The 17,928-nt window shown below is 45.5% G+C and overlaps 1 protein-coding gene across 1 annotated transcript in view; it reads left to right on the forward strand.

Moving 5' to 3' along the window:
* Positions 1–17,928, forward strand: part of CDYL2 (chromodomain Y like 2) — a 161,031-nt gene that overhangs the window by 91,853 nt on the left and 51,250 nt on the right. The window contains exon 2 of the mRNA XM_070451496.1: positions 13,302–13,890. Within this exon, the coding sequence (XP_070307597.1) occupies positions 13,302–13,890 (589 nt within the window). The remainder of the gene's footprint in view (positions 1–13,301; positions 13,891–17,928) is intronic.

The following is a 17,928-nucleotide window of genomic DNA, read 5'->3' on the forward strand; positions in this document are numbered from 1 at the left end:
AGCCATTGTTGTCCTGGCTTAGTTTAACTCTTTGTCCCTGGTTTTCTCTACCTCTTTGAGCCTAGTTAAGACTGCCGATGCAAAGTCTTTGTCTGGTGAGTCCAATATCTTTCCTTCCTTAGGGAAAACTTCTGTTAATTTAGTTTGTGAATGGTCATATTTCTTGTTTCTTTGAATGTTTCATAATTTTTGTTGAAGAATAGACAGTTTGAATATTATAATGTGGTAACTCTGGAAATTAGGCTTTCCTCACTTCTAAGGATTTGTTTTGTTGCTCATTGTGGACTATTGCTATTTGTTTAGAGGCTTTTCTAAACAGTTTTTATAAAGTCTGTATTCTTCATCATGGATGAGCTATGAAATCTCTGTTCCTTTAGCATGTGTTAAGCTAGTTGTGACAGATCTCCTTGCTTGCCAGGAGAAGTAAACACATAATAGAAATGAAAGAAGAGGAGAGGAATTGAGGGGAGGGAGGGAGAGAAGGAGGAAGAAAGGAAGCCTCAGATTGGCTCTGTATTAGGACATATTTTCAATGCTTAGCCGGGCCACTTACAACTCTGCCTTAGTCTTCACTTCCTGCATGCATGAAACCTAGAGATTAGCCAGAGGTGAAAGTTTGAGGGCCATCCTCGGTCTTTTCTGAGCATGCATCCTGCCTTGGGAGTGTGTGTAGCTTTCTAAATTTCTTGGTATAGTCAGGGTTTTTTGAGTGCCTTAACTCCCCAAGAAAACTCCATCTTTTCTTCCGAGGATTTTGTACTTTGTTGTTTTTCTCAACTGTACTCTTTTGCCCCAGTAGGCAGCAGACTGTGCAGTTGCTTACGTTGTTTTGAAAGAATTAGTCTGCATAAATGTTTTACCAACCTGAGTAAGTTTCAAGCAAAATAAAAACAAGTGCTTATGTCAGTTCTTCATGTAGCCCCTAGACAGGTTAGAACAAACACAGTTCTCTGAAGAAGAGGTTTGCTCTGCTCCTTCCGGAACCAAGGACCATGGTTCTATATTGGGAATGTGCGCTGCTTTATTCAAGACTGCTGCTGAGCTGGGGAATGGGTGGGGCAAGGGTAAGTGAAAAAATGACAAAAAAAAACTTTCCTACTATTTTTGAGTTGGGTTTTTCTTGATTCAGCATTCAGTTTGGTTGTTACAAACCTTGTTTTCCAGAATTCTAAAAAGACTGATTCTGATGGTTTGCTTGATTTTTCAGTGTTTCTGTGGAGAAACAAGCCCTCAGGGCTGCCTCCTCTTCCATTTTTTGTTCTTTATTTCAAGAATCAGTTTCTGAATGTCAACGAGTGCAGCTTCTGTACATTTTCTGGTTTATTAATTTCTACTTTGATATTTATTCCTTTCTGTCTTCCCAGGAGAGTTTGTTTTCTTCCACTGATTGCTCAGTGTGGATGTTTAACTCCTTTCTGCTGCCCAACTGTTGATTATGTGTGTCCTCAATTTTTTAAAAAAAATTGTTACTGTAGTTATTTTCTTAGTGCTTTATTTGATGGTTACTTAGGGCCATTATTTCATTTATAAGTGGTTGGGACTTATTTTTAAAATGTGTTATTTAGTATATTAGCATTTTGTGTATTTAGAGATCATAGTTCATAAAATACCTTCTTTTTTGACATTCATTAGACGATTTTTCCTCTGATATTTTAGCACTTAATTGATTTTGATGTGTTCTATGGATGATTTTCTTGAAATTTTGTCGTTTGTTTTGTTTAGAAATTACGCAGTTAAAAGTTTGTGTTCATTCAAATACATGCAATATTTACTTGATCAACCATCATTTTATACATCAGATTCTTTATGTCCATATTTTTCATCTGCTTGATCTGTTTCAGCCTGAAAGTATTAAGTTTTTCAGTTCGAATTATTCCTACCAGTTTTCTGTTGAATTTTTAAAAGTTACTTTTTGATCTGCTATTTGACACAGAAAAATTCATGACTATTATGTATTTATTATTTTTTAATTAAAAAAAATCTTCCTTCCTATTTAATGCATTTTTGCTCCTCACATTTTACTTTTGATATTCTTTACAAAATTTGATCTTGCCTGATATATTTTTATTTCTTTTAACTTTTATCAGTAAGTGAATAAGTGTATATAGTGAGTACTTGAAATTAGTAGGATTTCACTAGTTTAGAGATAGGCTACCCACTCCAGTATTCTTGGGCTTCACTTGTGGCTCAGATGGCAAAGAATCCACCTGCAGTGCGGGAGACCTGGGTTCGATCCCTGGGTTGGGAAGATCCCCTGGAGAAGGGAATGGCTACCCACTCCAGTATTCTTTCCTGGAGAGCCCCCATGGGCGGAAGAGCCAGGAGGGCCACAGTCCGCGGGGTCGCAGAGTCGGACATGACAGCGACCAAGCACAGCTCGGTGGTGTCGTCCATGAGTGTCTTTTTCTGCTTCAGGACCCAGTCCAGGATACCGCATCGCACTCAGTCACTCCACTTCCTCAGTCACCTCCAGTCTACGGCCACATTTTGGTCTTTTTGTATTCTGTAACCTTGACGCTTTTCTAGGATGCTGGTCAAGTATGTTGTCGAGTTAGTTCCCTCGGGTTGGATTTGTCAGGCTGGATGTTTAATCAGTAGGGTATGGGTTTGGGGGGATTATACCACAGAGCATAAAGTGCCCTTCTCAGTGAATCAGATCAGACTGCGTATGGCAGCAACACGGTCTATCACAGGTGATGTAACCTTGGTCACTGATACGGGCCAGGTTTCTGCACTCTATAGTTACTCTGTTTTTCTTTGCATTTTTTTTTTTTTTTTTTTTAGAAAGGGATCTTTAAGTCCAGTTACTCAAGGGGAGAGGAATTAAACTTTACCTCTTAAAGGGAGGGGTTTTAATTGGAGGGCATCTGTTAAAACTGCTGTGGTAGTTGGGGGAAATATTTTCAGGCAATGCAGACATCCTGTTTCTCTTTAAAATTTTACCCACTAATTTTATCATCCATCTGTGGATCTTGTTTGTAGCAATTATTACTGTGGTGCTATAATGGTGATTTTCCCATTTCCCTTATTCTTTTTACATTTATTATGTCAAATTGTTCTATGAGGAATATTTGTCTCTTATCCTACATTTGTTTATTTCAGAATCAGCAAACATTTTGTGCAGTGGACCAGATAGCAATTATTTGAGTCTTTGTGGGCCATACAGTTTCTATTCCACGACTAACTACTCTTGTTGCATGAAGCAGCCATAGTTAATACATAAATGAGTGGGTGTGATATGTTCTAATGAACCTTTATTCTTAAAAACAGACCCTGAACCAGATTTGGCCTGCAGACCAATTCTGATAATTGATTCATTTATTCATATCAGGTGACCTCATGGATATTTATTTTGTTTTTTTGGGTTATGAATGTAGTGCTGTTTTTCTCAGATTGTTCCAGCCACTGGACACTCTTTCATTTTCAGTTGGCTTCTCTGGCATTTCCTTATCAATTGGGGTTTATTGACTGATTAAACACTATCTTATTTTCTGGCATTACCAAATCCTCCAGCCTCTTTTTTAAAAAATGGTTTATTTTTTTATTTTGTGCCCTAAAGAGCAACATGTCTTTTTCCTTCCTTTTCCGCTGAAGGTCCACTTGACTGGTTTTAGACTTCTTAAGTTCACATTATTTATGTTTTCAACTTGTGTACCAGTTTGGATGGAGGAAGGCTGGGGTGTGAGGTGGGGAGTTTAATTTTTTGAAATCAAGAAAGTTGGCAAGAATAGAAATTAAGTTGATTTATTCTCAACCTTTGCTTCCCCCCAAAGAGATCTTTTTTTGACATGCAGACTCAAGATACAGAGATCTCTCTTGTTATTCCTTCTTAGTGTTCTTATCTTATTTTGATTTTTTTCTCTTTGCCAGGCTTACATTTCTTGGATCTCTGTTAACGCTCCTATGTGTCTACTCTCATTTTCCTCAATGTTTTCCTTAAAAGCCTCTGTGTCCTTTTCTTCTGCATTCTTGGAGAGTGTTTCAAGTATGTTGCCTACATCACTGATTTGATTTTCTGCTTGTTGGCTCTGTCCTTTCCTGGTTCCAGTGGGAATTTTATTTCTTGGCTGGCATTTTTTCCTTTGGCTTCCTTACATTCTTTCTTATGTAAATGAGTCTTCTTTCAATTCAATTCCCTTCTCAACCTATTGATTTCATCATCATCATTTATCTTTTTTCCTGTTTCCTCACTGTTTTTAAAAAAGAGGTCATATTTTCTAGTCTTTGAAATCATAACACAAATGCTATCCAAAAATATACGGTAGTACTTCTCCTAGTGTAATGTTACTGAGAATTTTTAGTTATGATCGTGTTCTGGTATGTTTTAGAAGTTTTTATAAATACGTTATTAGGAAATAATGGTCAAGAAGGACATTCATAGATTTTAAGGGAAGGAAGGCCTTCGAGAAAGGAAACCTGTCGTGCAGCATTTAAAGAGAACATGATTATATATGCTTTGAACTGTCTACTATGTGCTAGGAAAAGTGACTAAAAGAAAAAGATTTTACAAAATGTCTTAAAACTTAAAAAACTGTCACTTGGAAGTTTGTAGTCTTGTGTTCCTTGAATGCTAGGAGAGCCCCAACTCACTGATTTTTGTCATTAGTTGTGATATTTATAATAGTTTTTGGTGGGATAAAGGAGTTACTAAGTCTACTGTTCTGTCAGAACATCTGTTTAACAGGTGATTGAAAGTCAACAGGAATTTCAGTTCACCATTGTTACTTAGGGATAGTTCCTTACTTATCACACATAAACTGGTCATACTACCCTCTTATAGCTTAGAAATGGAGAAGGAAATGACAACTCACTCCAGTATTCTTGCCTGGAGAATCCTGTGGACAGAGGAGCTGGTGGGCTGCTGTCCATAGGGCCTCACAGAGTCGGACACGACTGAAGTGACTTAGCATGCATGCATGCATAAATACGTTACCGGTTTTTGTCTGTGTGATCTCGATCAAAGAGGAGTCCCTGGTTTAGTGTTTTCCAACAGAGTGGGTGTGGGAATTCCTCTTGGTCCTCCCCTCACTTAGATGCTGTTGAGTCCCCCATTCTGACCCTCACCCAGAAGCCAGCTTGAACTGTGTGGCTCTGAGCCGAATTTCTGCCTCTATTTCCTTAGTGTCGTTCAGCTGCAGGACATGCCACCTGTTCGTCCTGCCTTATTCTCTGATGAGACAATCTGAAGCAACCAGTCTTCTAAGCCTGACACAGTCACACCTAGTTGTTTCCAGAACTTATCCATCCTAATTCTTCCTGAGGCCTCCGCGTGTGCTTGCGTGCTCAGTCCTTTCAGCCATGACCAGCTCTTTGTGACCCTGTAGACTGTAGCCCGCCAGGCTCCTCTGTCCGTGGGATTCTCCAGGCGAGAATACTGGAGTGGGTTGCCGTGCCCTTTTCCAGGGCATCTTTCTGACCCAGGGATCAAACCTGGGTCTCCTGCATTGCAGGCAGATTCTTTACCGCTGGCCCACCAGGGAAACCTGAGGACTTCATCCCCCATGTCAGATGACGGGAGCCTGTGCCGTTCTACCTCCAAGGAAGTTGTCCCAGGATACTGAAAGGGTGCAGGTAGAGAGGCCCTCGTGGTTGTGGGGTCTGAGGTCCAGGATTCTGGAAATGTCCAGGGATGGCTGCTCTGGTGCATATGTGGGCAGAGAGCCCAAGTGGACATCACCCTCCTTTATTCCTTTTTGGCCTGGCTCTTTGCATTCAGAGGTTAAGATGTACTAGTAACCCACAGTTTCTCAATCCAACCCCGTCTTGGTGTGAGGGGCATTCCTTTAGGAGTCTGGAAAATCTGATCCTGTATTCCTGAGCTGTTGTCATTTTACGTACTCTTTTGGTTTGGTAGGAAGCTGGGAGAGGGAAGATGACTGATAATTGTTCCGTTTCCCTTTGAACTGATGGAGCATGGAAGCAGGAAGGGAGGGAGTTCCGCGCGGCGTAAGTCAAACTCAGGAGGCCACTATTCTTTATTGACGTACAGTTGATTTACAATGTTCTGTTAATTTCAGGGGTGCAGCAAGCTGATTCACTCATACGTATATATCTATTCTCTTTCAGATTCTTTTCCATTGTAGGTTATTATGAGATATTAAATATAGTTTCTTGTTCTATATAGTAGGACCTTGTTGTTTATCTGTTTTATTTATAGTAGTGTGTATCTGCTAATTCCAAACTCTGAATTTATCCCTCCTCCCCACCTTTCCCCTTAGGTAACTATAAATTTGTTTTTTTAAGTCTGTGAGTCTGTTTTTGTTTTGTAAATAAGTTAATTTTTATTATTAACTTTAGATTCCACATAGAATTGATATCATATGGTATTTGTCTTGGTGTGACTTTCTTCTCTTAGGGTGATAATCTCTGCATCCATCCAGGTTGCTGCAAATGGCATTCTTTCTTTTTTTATGGCTGAGTAATATTCCATTGTGTGTGTGTGTCTCTACCTGCTTTATCCATTCATCTGTTGATGGGCATTTGTTTCCATGTCTTGGCCATTGTAAACAGTGCAGCCATGAATACTGTGGTGCCTGTATCATTTCAAATTCGAGTTCTCTTTAGAAGGCCACTTTTAAGCCATGTAAAGATGCTGTAAGTTTTCTGGGACCTGGCAGGAGTTGGGGAGCCTCAGAAGCTACAGATGCACCATCAGTCTCAGTCAGGTTGGGCTCGCTGAGTAAGGGTGGGGAGTGGATATGGTGTCATCATTGAAAGCATGTGGTCTGGAGCTCAGATGTTCTGGACCAAGTCTTAGCTGTCCACTGCTTGACAGAGGTGGGGTGTTGGTCAAAGTCTTTAACCTCTGGGTGCCTCAGCTTTGCCTTCTGTAAGAAAGAGGATAAAGTTACCTACCTCGTTTGGCTATGTTGAAGATTAAATGAGTTAATATATGTAATGCTAACCTACCGTACAGCGATCATGTATGACAGTGCCTGGCGCTTGGTCAGTGCTGAGTGAATGAATGTTAGGTGAGGCTGCTGTCACCTCGTCCGCCTGCCAGTGGGCAGCCGAGGAGGCTGTCCTGCTGCCCGGAGAGGCCTCTCAGTGTCCAGATTTTCTCTGTCTCTGAAGGTCCCATTCCTTCTCAGGGGAACCTCCCTGCCCATCCGGTTTGAAGTAGCCGTTCTTTGTCACAGCCCCTTTCTCTTCACCATCAGAGCACTTTTCGTAATTATCACCCCGAGACTCTGTGCTGCCCCGCTGAAGCGCTTTGTTTCCCGCAGCCTGTGGGCACCATCCTGGCTTCTGCGGGTTCACCGTGGCCTGCGATGCCTTGTGTGTGGGCTCATTAGGGTGTTGGGTGAACGTCATGAAGCTGTCTTCCTCCTCAGCGCCTGTTTCTTTGCTTTGCTGGTCCACATAGTTGGCAACTTGCTTGATTGGTTCCAGTGCCTTCCCACTGGTGTAGCCAGTGGCCGAGAACTCCTGCCGAGGAGTCAGACGAGCTATTGTTCCAGTCTTGGCTGACTGCCTGCTGACTGTGCGATGGAGGGAAAGTTATCTGCCTTCTCTGAGCCTCAGCCTCCTCAGCTGTCAGTGGTGGGAATGCTCCTCAGGGGAAAGCTCGGGTGGAAAGATGAAATCTAACACCTTATAAGTTCTAAGTACAGTTCCCAGCACGTTCACTTAGCATGTACCGCTGAAGGTGATTGGCATCATCCTGTTCCTAATGACACAGCCGTCCACTTGTCATTGCAGCGTTGGTAATAACTGCCTCAAAATTCCCCTGCCCCCACCCGCAGTAGAATACCATCTCTATCAGCCGGGATCACAGAGGGGAAATGTTAATTAATGATTTGGTTGAACTCCAAGGAATTGTTCGGGGCCTCAGATGGTTTACCTTTGAAAAGAGAGGGTGGCAGGTGTGTGGGCACGCACCTTTTTAATAGCGTTCGTGCATTTGTGGGTAGGGCTTCCCCTGTGGCTCAGCTAGTAAAGAATCTGCCTGCAATGTGGGAGACCTGGGTTCGATGCCTGGGTTAGGAAGATCCCCTGGAGAAGGGAAAGGCTACCCACTCCAGTATTCTCGCCTGGAGAATCCCATGGACTGTATAGTCCATGGGGTCACAAAGAGTAGGATACAACTGAGTGACTTTCACATGCATTCGTAGGTAACTGCAGGTAAAGGGAATCGACAATTGTGTCCATTTAGAAGGTGAGCTTCAGGTAGTGCAGGAGGGCTGTGCAGGTAGGGTGGGGATTCAGGAGCAGAGCTGCCATCACCTGGGGGCCCAGGTCTCTGTTTTCAACAGGTGCAAGCAACTCCTGCAGCTCAATTCCAGAAAAATAAATGACCCAATCAAAAAATGGGCCAAAGAACTAAATAGACATTTCTCCAAAGAAGACATACAGATGGCTAACAAACACATGAAAAGATGCTCAACATCACTCATTATCAGAGAAATGCAAATCAAAACCACAATGAGGTACCATTATACGCCAGTTAGGATGGCTGCTATCCAAAAGTCTACAAGCAATAAATGCTGGAGAGGGTGTGGAGAAAAGGGAACCCTCTTACACTGTTGGTGGGAATGCAAACTAGCACAGCCGCTATGGAGAGCAGTGTGGAGATTCCTTAAAAAACTGGAAATAGAACTGCCATATGACCTAGCAATCCCACTTCTGGGCATACACACCGAGGAAACCAGATCTGAAAGAGACACGTGCACCCCAATGTTCATCACAGCACTGTTTATAATAGCCAGGACATGGAAGCAACCTAGATGCCCATCAGCAGATGAACGGATAAGAAAGCTGTGGTACATATACACCATGGAATATTACTCAGCCTTTAAAAAGAATTCATTTGAATCAGTTCTAATGAGATGGATGAAACTGGAGCCCATTATACAGAGTGAAGTAAGCCAGAAAGATAAAGACCAATATAGTATACTAACGCATATATATGGAATTTAGAAAGATGGTACCGATAACCCTATATGCAAAACAGAAAAAGAGGCTCAGATGTACAGAACAGACTTTTGGACTCTGTGGGAGAAGGTGAGGGTGGGATGTTTCGAGAGAACAGCATTGAAACAAGTGTACTATCAAGGGTGAAACAGATCGCGAGCCCAGGTTGGATGCATGAGACAAGTGCTCGGGGCTGGTGCACTGGGAAGACCCAGAGGGATGGGGTGGGGAGGGAGGCAGGAGCAGGGATCGGGATGGGGAACACATGTAAATCCATGGCTGGTTCATGTCAATGTATGACAGAAACCACTACAATACTGTAAAGTAAATTAACCTCCAACTAATAAAAATAAATGAAAAAAAAAAGATTAATGAACAACAACAACAACAAAAACAAAAACAGGTGCAAGGAGTCAGGGACAGTGGAGGAGGCTGGGGGAGCTTCAGGGAAAGAGAGATTTTCCAGAGAGAAGTTGCAGTCATTTAACACTCAAGTCCTAAATAACGTGGGCTTTTGTTATCCATAGAACAGATTAGCTTTCTGGTTCTATTTGAGGCTTTCCTGAGAAGAGGAAAAGAGGGTCAGAAAACCTGTATGGGGATGTAAAGAAGGAGATTAGGTCCCAGGAGATGGTGGCATTCAAAGTCTCAGGGGGTGTCGGGACCAGATTTCCTCTGAGCACCTCATGGGCGTTTTGGTCTTTCAGAAAAAGCAGTTGCTTTTCTAAACCTGAAAAAAAAAAAAACCTTTTTTTTTTTTTTTACAAAGTGTGTAAACTGTAGAAGAAAAAAAGGTATATAAAAGCACTCTCGTCACCTGAAGTTTTATACTTCTCAGAGCGGTTCCACTCGTCATGTAGTGCTTTGTGATTGATGTTCAAGACACTTTACTTTCTCATCACACCTCATTCCTTTTAATTCTCCCGACAACCTTGCGAGAAGCTCTTATTATTATTATTACTCTCTCTGTTTAACAGATGGGGAGAGGGAGGCACAGAGAGGTTAGGCGACTTGTCCAGGGTCACGTTTATACAAAGTAGAAGAGCCACTAGTTTTTCTCCTGTACGTCAGGCTAGTAATGATCCTGTTATTACTGCTCATTGTTGGTACTGGGTTAATTTAAGTAGAAATGACTGTCAAGTCACCCAGTAGCTTTTTGGATAGGACCAGAGGGGGAAGCAGTGGCCTTTCTGTCCCCCATAAAGCCAACTGTGACTGAATCCTCCAGTAACCAGTAACCAGGAGGGAAGAAAACCAGCTGCTCTCTCAGTATGGCCCCAAGTAGCCGAGTAGACGCTGCACTCTTGCTGACTACAGGCTTCTTGAGCCGCCCTCCTCAGCAGGGCATCTCCCCCACTCAGAAGGACTTACCTAAGTAGGTGGACTCTCCTAGGGAGGAGCTGAATACCCTCAGGATGTCTATTCTGCTGGGTGGGGACACATTGTCTTCAGCTACTACCCAGGTTTGCATTCACAGGAGGATATGCAAGATGAAGTGACCTTTACCCTGGAATGCTAAACACCTTATTTGTATATTCCCCACAGTTGCCCTAGGTGGTAGGTGCTGTTATTTCCCTCTTGCTAGGCAAGTCATCTGAGGCCCAAAGAGATTTAGTAACTTGATCAAGAACACACAACTCCTTAGAAGATTTAAACCAGATAGTCTCGCTCCATAGCCTGCATTCTTAAATACTATACTAAGCTCATTTGATGAGTGTGAGCCATCCATTCATTCACCCATTTATTCCTGAACTCACCTCTCTACCTGCCCTTTCACCCATCCCCCATTCCGTGTACTCATTTGTCCATTTATATATCTTTCCATGACCTACCCATCTCACTATTCTCCCATCTGTTTATCTATCCATCCATCCATCCATCCATTCATCCATCCCACTATCACCCATATGTTCATTCATTCATTCAGTTATCCATTTTTCCATCCATCCATCCATCCCATTTTCTACCCATCTGTTCATTCAACCATCTATCCATCCACCCATCCACCTACCTACCAACCATTGTATTGGCTGTTTGTCTAGCATGGTTTTTCTGCTTCATCTTGGGGAAGAAGTTTCTCCATCCTGGGGGCCAAGCACATGCTTTCTGAAGCTGGAGACCTCCATGCCCACACAAATGCCTTAACTCAGAGCCCTTAGACATATCTGGGCTTCCTCCTGACACTGCTAGTCTGGCCTTCTCCAGAAGGCTGCTATTTCCCACAGTGCCATTCTGCTTGTGCACTTTCCTCCCTCTGTAAACTTGCAGAGGGTTTCCCCTTCAAAGACCTACAAATGTGCAAAGCTTCAGGCTCCTCCACAAACACTCCCAACTTTCTGCAACATTATCACAAATGAATACCCAGCTAGTCCCATTCCTTGACTCAGAGATTGAAAGTTTGATTAGTTTGGCATGATTTTACTTTTTCAAGCTATTATAGAGTTTGTGTGATACTTCTAAAAATTATATAATCAATCCAAAACAGATGTTCACAAAGCATTTTAGAAGGAAACAAATTTTAATAGAAATAGGCCAATTTGATTTGAGATGAATCAATTAAGGAAACAATTTAAATTGTCTATGAAGAAGCAGTATTATAAAGAGGCAATATGGTCTAGCTATTAAGATATTTATTAAGTGCAAAGCAATGAAAGTCGTTTAATTATTTTGCATAGCTTCTGTTATACCCAGATATTGGAAGGCAATCTCACTTTTCAGAAATTTTCACTTCTTATTATGGAAAAATTTAAACATAAAAGTTCTAATATGCAAACATAAACAGTTGAAAATGAACCCACATTTACCTATTACCCATCTTTAACAGTTACCAGCTCTAAGTGTAACCACTTTTCCCCTCTAATATTGTTGGTTTTTTTTTTTTTTCTATGAGTTTCGAGAGCATATCCCTCACTTATTACTTTCATTGGGTCGAAGTTCCATCCTAGAAAATTATGTTGACATTGAAATATAATAAACATTTGAATGTAATAGTTTACTTTTCCTTTGAAATTTAGCTCTTTTTTGGTAGAGCAATGGAAATTTTCTTTTCTTCTATTTTTTTTAGTTAAAAAGTTTCAAACCTATAGTAAAGTTGAGAGAATAATAAATAAACCCTTGTATACCCTTCACCTCATTCACCAATCATTAGCCTCGGGACTGGCATTTTCTAAGTGTGTTTTCCCATGATAGTACTTGAAGACAGGAGAGATTCTCTTACCTTTGGAGGGTACGTAGATGATAGTACATGGCTTGAAAACCAGATCTCCGTTCACATCTTACCTCCACCATCCCTAGCCCTGCATTGTAGGCCAGTTGCCTCATACTTAATTCCTCATCTATCAAATGGAGCAGTCATAATGTACATTCTGGGGGGTTATGCAAGGTACATAATGTCACCCTGCTTGGCAGTTGCACCTGTTATCTTGCAGCTCGGGGAGCCAGCTAGGGGGACACTGAGAGTCACTGATTCCCAGCAGTTTTGGTCAATGTGGAAGATTTTTATAGTTGAGAGATTTGGTATGGCCTAGTGAATAAGAAAATAAATCTGGGCTGAGAGTGGTTCATATCCCAGTTCTGCTCTTACCAGCTTGGAACTTAGTTGACTGACTTAATCTCTCAGCCCCATTTTCCTCTCTGTAAAGTGGGGCTAGGAGGAATACCTACAACATTGGGTTATTGTCCGGAGAAATGAAATGAAAGCGCCCATGCCCAGCAGTTAGTAGTGTCTGCCTCACACATGCCCAGCTAGCATTACTAATCATTAGTATTATGATAAGCAAGGACACATTAGCAAACTGGGTGGAAAACCCACACCAAATCGGTCTTTAAAAGTCTGATTCCACTTTTGTGCCACGAAAAGAATAATGACCTTCTGTGAACGCTCACAATACAATTTTGAGCTAGGGTAAGCCTTGGGGACTTCCCGGGTGGTCCAGTGGTTAAGACTTGGCCTTCCAATTCAGGGGGTGCAGGTTCGATCCCTGCCTGGGAGTTGAGATCCCACATGTCCCAGGGCCAAAAAAACCAAAACATAAAACAGAAGCAATATTGTAACAAATTCAATGAAGATTTTTAAAATGGTCCATACCCAATCTTTAAAAAAGAAAAAGAGTAAGCCTTGGACGGACAGGTAGAGGCAGCCAGTCAGGCGTGGCGTCATGCAGTTGTCATGGGAAACAACCGCTGTGTGCCTTTGGTTCCTTTCAGCGATCTCCTAAAATAAACTAGCCTTCTTGAAGGCTCCTGGGAGGGTTAACATCCTGCCTCCTGGCTCCCCTAGCCAGGACGGACACCTCTATCCTTATGTTGTTCTTGTGACCTGGCAATGATTTGATTTTTTTTTTTTTTTCCTTCTCTCTCTCTTTCCTGATTCTCCTCCCACTTCCCAGGTCGAAAGGATTGTAGACAAGAGGAAGAACAAAAAGGGGAAATGGGAGTACCTGATCAGGTGGAAAGGCTACGGGAGCACGGAGGACACTTGGGAGCCGGAGCACCACCTGCTCCACTGTGAGGAGTTCATCGATGAGTTCAACGGGCTGCACCTGGCCAAGGACAAGAGGCTCAAGTCGGGGAAGCAGTCCGGCGCCGCCAAGCTCCTGCGGGACGGCCGAGGACCCTCGGTCGAGAAGCTCCCCCACAGGCCCTCGGACGCCGGCAAGAGCAAAGGGACTTCCCACAAACGGAAGCGGATCACCCCTTCCCTGTCCAAGCCCAAGAAAGGCTATTCGGCCAAGCCCCCCGCGGCCGGGGACCGGGCCGCCAAGACGGTGTCTTACAGGACTACCCCCAGTGGCCTGCAAATCATGCCGCTGAAAAAGGCGCAGAACGGCATGGAGAACGGGGACGCCGGCTCCGAGAAGGACGAGAGGCCCTTTGGAGACGGGTCCCACCAGCCTGACCTGGATCTGAACGACGTGGGCGAGCAGGACCTGGGCGACTGTGACGGGAGCCCCGCGGCGCTGGCGGAGAATGGGCTGGGTATGTGGCTGCTCCTCCTCTCAGATGGGGCTTTGCGGGCAGCCTGGGGAGACACAGGACCCCTGCCCTGGCTCTCTCACCTGGGGCCCTGCGGGCTCAATCCCTTGCCCACACTGGTCTCAGACGCCTGTGTGGGTGGGGGAGGCCAAGCCACTGACGCTCTGGTCAAGGCCGGTCCCAGGTCCAGCATCCCTGGCTGCCCTCGGGGATACTGCTCTGGAGGCCCTGCCCTGGGGGCAGCTCAGAGTCCTTAACCCCCAGAACCTGAGATTCATGTCCCCGGAGGCCAGCGTCTCTCTGGGGCTCACACACCTTCCAGGGCCCTTGCTTTCAATCTCGTCATGAACCCAGCACCATAGCCCAGAGGTGTGGTCTGGGCCGGGGGTTGCTCCTCCTTCTCAGACCCAGTTTGGACTTGGAATTCCCCAAACTGGCCTTACGCTAGAGCTTCCTGCCCCCCAACTCTCGCTAACACTCATGATCAGCCCACTGTCTGCATTGGGTCCCAGAGGCTGCCTGGACCCCACCCTCGGCTCCTTCTTTTTCTCTGTGCCTTCTTGTCCCCTCTTGCCAGTCGCCCAGCAGAGACGCTGGAATCCCCCCTCCCTCTGACCAAGGCCCCACAGGCACAGTTGGGGAAGGAGGAGACGGTGACCCAGGTGTTTCAAGCTCTCGAGTCTGACATTCCCTCAGTAGTCAGATGGTTTCCTGACTGAGGCCTCAGTGGCCAGGTCTTCCAGGTGAGCTGTCTGCACCTGTTACCTACCTCCCTTCTTTTCTCAGATACCCGTGTGTCCATGTGGTGAATTTTTCTCTTTAGCCGCCAGTACTCCAAGCCTTGGGACGTCAGGAAATCCCTGCACGGGTGTGGACAACCCACGCCCAACACAGTAGGGCCCTCCCATGCCCCGGGAGGAACCAGAGTGTGTGTGGACATAGGGTGTCAGGAGGCAGGTGGGGCGGGCTGGGAGAGTGTCCGGAAGGATGGGGTGACAAGGCACGTGATGGGCATAGTGATGTCAGAGTTCAGGGCGCTCAGGGTGTGCCCGGCTGGGGAGAGCGTCCTCAGGGAACTCTCCCCGGGGGGAATCCGAGCAATCCCAGCTTCCGAGTTCCCTTTATCTCCAGAGAGAGGAATTTCACCCAAACAGGATTGATTTAGCAGTCTCTGCCCCAGATTGACTCACGTTTCCGTCTGGGGATCCCTGATGCTGACATGACTCTGCCTGCTAGCATATGGAAAAGCTGTTTGTTTTAAAAAATCCATCTCTCGGGGAGGAGTGGGCTCGTGTGAACGAGGCCTGGCACAAACACCGGTGTTTGACGTTCCCGTGACAGTCGCCAGCAGCGGAGGGATTCCCCGTCTCGGGCAGGGGAGCTTGGGCGGCTCCTCGGATGGAGGCCCAGGGGCTTGGCGGTGGCTGCCAGCGCCCTGGCTGGTGGCAGCACCCCCCGCCCCTGCCGCCCTGCTCGAGGGGCCAGCCCTGAGAGCGGGGTTGGGGGGCAGCGTCGGGGAGGGCTGTGTGCTGACTCCGGCCGCCAGACCGCAGGGTGGAGGGAAGCCAGGCCTGTGGCGGTTGTGATGAAGGCTTGCTTCTCCTTCGGCACCCCTTTCCAGAGGCGGCGGGGCTGCCAGCTGTGTGCACTCCGTCCTCGGATCTGGTCGATACCAACTGATTCAGGATGGGGCACGGTACCCCGCCACCGGGGGAGACAGAGGAGGACAGGCCTGCCGGCCTTCCTGGAGGCCTTGTTGATGCTGAGTGCCTCTCCGGACCTTTCTTGTTTCTGATCTCTGCTTGGCCTTATTTATTCCCAGTGTTGAACATTCTGTACTCCACTCGGGCCCACGCCTGCACAGAGAGGAGGAGGTCACTTGCCTTTCTCTTGTTGGGTTCTGAGTGTTCCCAAAGGGTCCTTTGGCTTAATCACATCCTATATTGGTGCCCTTCAGGTTCTCATAAGGCTAAGGCGGTGGTCCTCAAATTCATGTGTGTAAGATTCCCTGGCACTTTGTTAAAAGGCAAGCCCCTTAGAGTCTGATTTCCTAAGTCTGGGGTGGAGCCCAGAAGGTGGTTCTTTAACAAGCACCTCCTGGTGGCTCTCCTGCATTTTGGGGACCTGCTGTGTGGCAAAATGCGGTGACAGTTACGTTTCACATCAGCTGTCAATTTAAATCAATGCAGTACTTTTTTTCTGTTCTTCGCAAGAGTTGATCACTATGCTAGGTGCTTGGAGGTAAGGAATGAAAACATAGGTGAGGACTGTGCCTTTTGAAACTTAGAGCCTGCTCTCCAGTAAGTTGAAACTGGGTGTCTCTAAGGCGTTGTTGAGAAGACTCCTGAGGCTGATGCACTGGTAGGAATAGCACATTTCTTACATGGGTGGTGTGCCTTTCTGTACCTAGGTTGACATCTTCTGTGGTCACTGGGGTGATAAATGCCCAAGCCCTGGTCAGCCTTTAACACTCTAGTTAGAGATAGCATCATATCCAGGTCTTGGAGTAACTAGGAAGAGGAAAAGACTGAGAATCCTTGCCAGAGAGAGAGAGAGAGAAAATGCAAGGTTTGGAGTTCTTGGAAAAGACCCGAGACAGGAGGTTCTGTGCTTCCAGAACTTTCCAGCCAGGGGTCAGAAGTATAGTCAAGCAAAGCGTGATTCCACTTATGTTTTCAGCTGGAGGGATGCCTTGGTGCAGCCAGTGTTCATGCCCATGTGGACCCTGAATGTTCTGCCCCCTCTGCCCCAGTCCCGCCTTCTCTGACCACCTCCACCACTGACCCAGGACCCCAGGGACACAAAGGGGAGGCAGCAGGGTTTTCAGCACAGAGGGGCCTCATATTTGCCTGGCAGAAGATGGGGAGATCCTGGCCACGCTTTCTCAGCATTTGTTTTGGGGGAGGGCTGTTGCTTTTTATATGATTTCAACTTCTCTTTGGTGAATTAAGGTTCTGCATACAGAAAAGCAACTTATGTAACACGTTACTCATTTACTGCTGACTTCCCCGATCTGAGCTGTGGGAACAAGTGCTAAATTGGGGCTCCAGCGGGTGGTGCTTTGGTTTCAGACAGCGTTTTTCCCCAGCAGTGTTTGTGAAGTGCAAGCGGGGGCCCAGGACAGCTTTTGCTTCTGGTTCTTTTCCCGTAATGACAAATGGCTCTGTGGTCCAGATGCCATCTGCCTCAGTGTCCCTTCGGGAGCTTGTTAAAAATGGTCTCTATGCCCATCAATGAATCTCGGGGGGCGGAGTGTGGATTGTGTCTTTTAAATGCTGAATTTCCACAGCCATGGTGTATACAGCAGTTCTTACGGAAGTGTTTGGTTGTAATGATGAATGGTTCATAGTCCACGTCCTTTGTTGGTAGATCCAAAATTACTCCTTGAATTTTAAGCTTGTAAGTAGGAATGTGATTTAGTTCTTTAGAGGTTTAAAACCTGAAGTAACTTCTCCTTCTTGCTCATACACTCTCTACTAGGCATCTCTCTCTTTCTTTTTCCCTAAAACAAACCTGTTTCATCCATACAGAAAAGCTGTTAGATTAGTGAACTCCCCCTGTAGTCTGGTCCAGAATTGGTTAGCATAGTTTCATCAAAATAAGCCAAAGCATCAGTTGTGTCTGATTCTCTGAGACCCCCATGGACTGTAGCCTACCAGGCTCCTCCTCCTTGCCAGGCTTTTCCAGGCAGGAATACTGGAGTGGGTAGCAATCCTCTTCTCCAGGGGATCTTCCTGACCCAGGATTGAACCCCAGTCTCCTGCATTGCAGGCAGATTCTTTACCACCTAAGCCACCAGGGAAGCCCAAAGCATTAATAGTTGACAGGTTCAGATGAACCTTTAACCTGTGGACACGTCCCTGACTCAGAGCCAACTCTGAGCCCCAAGCACAGCACACAGATGCCCACTGTTCCCCGAATTTCAGTGAAGCCAATGAGTTTTCGCTGTCGACACTGCCTCGTGGCCCCGTGTTCACGTTCCTCTGACTTTTGGGGATCGCTGTCCTCGCGTCCGGGTGACTGTCTCTGTAGCACAGGCGC

This window comes from Odocoileus virginianus, chromosome 20 (genome assembly GCF_023699985.2).
Source record: "Odocoileus virginianus isolate 20LAN1187 ecotype Illinois chromosome 20, Ovbor_1.2, whole genome shotgun sequence".
Taxonomy (NCBI): Eukaryota; Metazoa; Chordata; class Mammalia; order Artiodactyla; family Cervidae; genus Odocoileus; species Odocoileus virginianus.